Genomic DNA, 5,002 nt, shown 5'->3' with positions numbered 1-5,002 from the left:
AAAATAATCACAACAATAAAACAAGGAATTTAAAAACGTTGAAAATGATTAAAAAAATTTATTTAAGAGGTTTAAAATTTAAGTTTTATTATTTATTAAGTTTTATTAAGTTTTTAACTTAAGTTTATTAAGTAAAGATCATGTTGCATGAAGATATTTTGTAAATTTCCTACCGTAATTATATCAAAACTTAATTTTTGATTAGTAATATGCATTGCTAAGAACTTCATTTGGATAACTTTAAAGGTGATTTTCTCAGTATTTTGATTTTTTTGCACCCTCAGATTCCAGATTTTCAAATAGTTGTATCTCGACCAAATATTGTCCTATCCTAACAATCCATACATTAATGGAAAGTTTATTTATTCAGCTTTCAGATGATGTATAAATCTCAATTTTGAAAAATTGACACTTAAGACTGGTTTTGTGTTCCAGGGTCACATATTATATATTTATTTATATATATTTAACTTTTATCTTACTGACCCCAAACTTTTGAACAGAAGTGTACATCATTTGCACCCTTTTTCCTACTGTATACAGTGTAAATTTAGTACCTCAAGTTCACCTTCACGTGTTATTTGCAAGAGCAATTTTCTTCAGTTTTTTATTATCCAAATTATTTTAAAAATCTTTGCATGCTTTATGACAGACAAGGACTGAAATAAAAAAAATCTAGATAATCCTGCCTTGGATAAAGGTCTAGGACAGACAGATTTCTTGGAGGCTAACTGTTAAATGTAGATTTAATTTCAAATAGTAATTTAATCTATATATTTTTATTGTATTTTTTTTTTATTTTTTTTTATCAACGCAATAAGTAACTTTCGTACTTAGACTGATTTTTTTTCGTTCGATTCGTTCAAAACAGACGTGAGAATACGCGCTCGACCAATGACGTAGAATTAAACCGACAACCAGTTGTAGTCCTTACGTAGCGACTTGCTAGCAACTTGTTTTTTTTTTTTTTAAAACAAACAGCTATTTCAAAAATAATGTTTGATGTATGACTGTGTGTAATTTACGTTGTAGAACAAAACTTGAAAGTCTCCTCGAGTAATGTTAACCACAGAGCTTATGGCAGAAACCCGTGGCGGGTTGGCCTACAAATTGACGTCATCACTGAACAGCTCGTGGCCTGTGAACACAAGCGCGAGTCGGGAGCGCGCGTCAGCTGACATCCGCGGAGAGAGCAGCCAGACATGGACCAACTCAAAGTCAAAGACAGGATCCTCGAAAACATCTCTCTCTCCGTCAAGAAGGTAAGAATCCTCTATACATGCAGCGAGGATAAATATAGACCTTCTCTAGTTCATAATTTGAAGGATAGTTTGAGGTTTTCGTGGTTTACGCTATCAAAATAGTTGGGCCTCCCCCCCCCCCTGCTGTGTTTTGGTGAAGACAAACGCCTTGACATCTTAAGAAATAACATCCAGTGTTTCCTTATAAGTCAAGATTTAATAAATACCAGGTTAGACAGAGAGCTGTCAGTGCACTATATTGCGTTATTCTAGGCTATATTGTGCACCTATAGCGTAGTTAATACCTGTTATCTGTAAAATAATATAAAAAAGAAAAAGTCATTTTAGGCATGAGTCAAGTAAACAAGTAAACACCGTTTACTGCATCATGGACACGTCAAACAGTGACATGATGCACCCGTAAACAAGTCCTGTTATCAAATGAGATGCTATTAATAGGGCAAACAAAGCTTGCTACTTATTTTATGGGGCCATCCCAGGACATCCTGTCTTTGTATGCTCTTTTTGTTCTGCAGTAACTTACTGAATCTTTGCTGTTTGCAACGTCAGAATGTTTGTTCTTTCTTTGTCTGTCTTTTGCTGCTGTGTTATTCTGAATATTAGCAACTTGCACACACTGTAATCGTTTGACTTAATCATTCAGATTTTAGCCTGTCAGGTGCTTGGCATTAGTACGTTCTCATGGTTTTATGATGGACTTATACACCAAGAAGCTCTGCTTTCATCAGTGAATCACAGAACTGTGAATTCTGAAAATGCATTTCTCATCAGAGGTTGTTCATCTAGAATGAAAAGGATTGCTTGGAATGTCGTGGCTGTGTGCATGTCAGAAATTTACCAGACATTTTTCTTTCACATTCAAGTGATTGTTTTTTTTGAAAAACATTTTTTAACATTTAATCCGCAGTTGCAGAGTTACTTTGCTGCCTGTGAGGATGAGACGCCAGCCATCAGGAATCACGACCGGGTTCTTCAGCGGTTGTGTGAACACCTGGATCATGCTCTGCTTTATGGGTTAGACAAATTGCACCAGAGCCTTTCAAAACCAAAACTCTTTTTAAGTAGACATTTGTAGGCTCACCGAACTTCTCTTTTCTCTACATCTCGAAGGCTGCAGGACATCTCATCAGGTTATTGGGTACTCGTATTACACTTCACACGACGAGAGGCTGTCCAACAGATAGATGAGCTCCAGCACATAGCTACCAATCTTGGCCGAAGTAAGATCAAACCTTTACCACCTATGATGACTTGTTGATGTGCTTTATAATTGTTGAAAAGTACAGAACCATTCAAAAGTTTGGAGATGGTAAGATTTGTAATGTTACAAAAATGTATATTTCAAAAGTGCTGTTCTTTTGAACTTTCCATTTATCAAAGAATCCTGAAAAATTGTTTCACAGTTTCAGCAAAAATATTAAGCAGCACAACTGTTTTCAATATTGATAATAAGAATTGTTTATTGTACAGCAAATCAGCATATTAGAATGATTTCTGAAGGATCACGTGACACTGAAGACTGGAGTAATCATGCTGATGAAAATTCAGCCTTGTCATCACAGGAACAAAATAATAAAATTAAAATAGATTAATGAAATAAAAATCATTTATTTTAAATTGTAATTATTTCACAATGTGACTGTGTTTACTCTGGTCTAAATGGTGACCATAAGAGACTTCTTTCAAAACATTAAAACATCTTACTGACCCCAAACGTTTGAAATGTAAATATGAAGTATTTGCAGATATATTCAGATGTTGAATATTGTGGCACTGTGTGGACATTGTTTCATGTAGTTAACTATGACTGCTATGTTGTTGTTCCACAGGTCGTTCCTGGCTTTACTTGGCACTCAGTGAAAGTTCTTTAGAAAGCTACCTCCGACTTTTTCAAGAGAATCAAGGACTGCTCCAGAAATACTATTACAAGTGGGTGACTTTGAAATAATATTATTGTCCTTCTGTGGTTTCAGACCACAGATGAAAGCTTCCTTTCAGCAGTCATCTGATTTTGTGATGTGTGAACGCTGTTTCCTCCTTTACAGAAATGCACTGGTTTGCAGTCATGACCATCTCACTCTGTTTCTTACACTTGTCTCTGGGCTGGAGTTCATTCGCTTTGACCTCGAATTGGTATGACTCTTCATTGATTTCTCCTGTCTAGAATTAGACAGGCTTTTCCACTGTATGTCCTAGACCTGATGTGTCTCATACAGTTTAGTGCCAAACAACTGACTTCTCTTTACAAACTGTAGAAAGTATATCATTAAGGTGCTCTGACTGGTCAAAAAGTTTTGTTTTAGTCAATCTTGCCTTCAGTAGTTCATTTTAAATAGCCCTGCAATGTGACAAATTAATTAAAACATATTTACAAATAAGTATGAATATTCCATGTTGTCTCTCAATGTAAGGCATTAATTAATAACTATGTTTGTATAATAATTATAAAATAACTAGCAAAACTATTTAAAATAGTTTTAGATGGAGTATTGAATGCCACATACACTTACCAAACATATTTATATCAACTACTCACTTATAATATAAAAATTCTGCTTTTCCATTACTACATTTTGTACTGTTCTATATCTTCCATGACTGAAGATTTCAATATTTCCACTGCCTAGTGCCTAATACTTAATTTTTTAATTGGTGACAGGACGTGCCATATCTGGATGTTGCTCCTTACATGCCAGAATACTACAAACCCCAGAATCTGTTGGATTTTGAGGAGAGGTTGCCAAGCTCTGATAGCCTGTCTCTGCACTCTTTCACATCCCTTACCTCCACTAACCTTGAGTGGGACGACAGTGCTATTGCCCCATCCAGTGAAGGTGAGCTGCTTGGCTTCAATTCACCATTTTTTTTCTCTACCTCTCTCTGTCTGTTACTATTCCAACTTCTGTCTTATTTTCACACTTTTGGATATTATCTTTCACTTTTATTCTTTCTTTTACAAGTTGGCATATTTAAATATAATTGATTATTCTGTACCAAGATGACGGTAATCTTTGTTAAATATTGTTTATCTAAAAGATGAGGGAACTGAGTGTTCAGAAATCTCAGTGACCCTTCATGATCACACATTAATGCTTTCATTTCATTCAGTGACACATTTCACAGCTCATTATGTCCCAGTGTCTCTTTTCGTTCCTCATATGGCAAGTTTCACATTCACTTTATATCTCTTTCAGTTTCTGTTCTTCTTTCATTCACTTCATCATTCTTTCATGCCTATTGATGAATCTTATTTCTCCTTTTTTAGATTATGATTTTGGTGACATCTTCCCTGTGTTGCAGTCATTGCCAAGTGCAGACTGGGAAGGTGGGACATGGTTATTTCCCCCCTCCCCAATCTAACATTCGCTACCCCAACCAATCCATTGGTACAATTTAGCCTACTAACCAGCACTGCATGGTCATTTCACTCTGTGCATGTTTGTTTAATGCACAGAAGCTGTTATAGGCAGTGTGCTTTTGATGATTTCATAGATGGGTTACTGGTGACCATGGCCTGTATTAGACTAAACAGAACCAAACCCTCTGCTGATGGGATGATACTAAAACATACACAGTGCCTGTTGCAGCTGGAACTTGCTGTTTGTTGTCAGATTGTGTTTCCTGTCATTGCACCTGTGGCAGTGTGTGGCAGCTGGTTTGCATGTTAGCTGCTTCCAAAGCTTTACATTCTGTGGCAAATATTCTTAAAGGGGTCATATGATGCGATTTAAATTTTTCCT

At 35.8% G+C, this 5,002-nt stretch overlaps 1 protein-coding gene across 2 annotated transcripts in view; it reads left to right on the top strand.

The window, feature by feature from the left end:
- The first annotated feature begins 1,141 nt into the window (after positions 1 to 1,141).
- LOC107716120 (pleckstrin homology domain-containing family M member 2-like) overlaps positions 1,142 to 5,002 on the top strand; it is a 13,685-nt gene continuing 9,824 nt past the window's right edge. The window contains exons 1-7 of one of the 2 annotated variants that reach the window (XM_016522455.1): positions 1,142 to 1,262; positions 2,170 to 2,276; positions 2,373 to 2,482; positions 3,092 to 3,191; positions 3,308 to 3,395; positions 3,922 to 4,096; positions 4,528 to 4,587. In XM_016522455.1, coding sequence (XP_016377941.1) covers positions 1,203 to 1,262; positions 2,170 to 2,276; positions 2,373 to 2,482; positions 3,092 to 3,191; positions 3,308 to 3,395; positions 3,922 to 4,096; positions 4,528 to 4,587 — 700 coding nt within the window. In that variant the 5' untranslated portion in view covers positions 1,142 to 1,202. The remainder of the gene's footprint in view (positions 1,263 to 2,169; positions 2,277 to 2,372; positions 2,483 to 3,091; positions 3,192 to 3,307; positions 3,396 to 3,921; positions 4,097 to 4,527; positions 4,588 to 5,002) is intronic. The other variant, XM_016522456.1, reaches the window with a different exon arrangement.

This window comes from Sinocyclocheilus rhinocerous, unplaced genomic scaffold (genome assembly GCF_001515625.1).
Source record: "Sinocyclocheilus rhinocerous isolate Xijiao unplaced genomic scaffold, SAMN03320098_v1.1 scaffold148, whole genome shotgun sequence".
In the NCBI taxonomy this organism is placed as follows: Eukaryota; Metazoa; Chordata; class Actinopteri; order Cypriniformes; family Cyprinidae; genus Sinocyclocheilus; species Sinocyclocheilus rhinocerous.
This window is presented reverse-complemented; position numbering and strand designations above follow the sequence as displayed.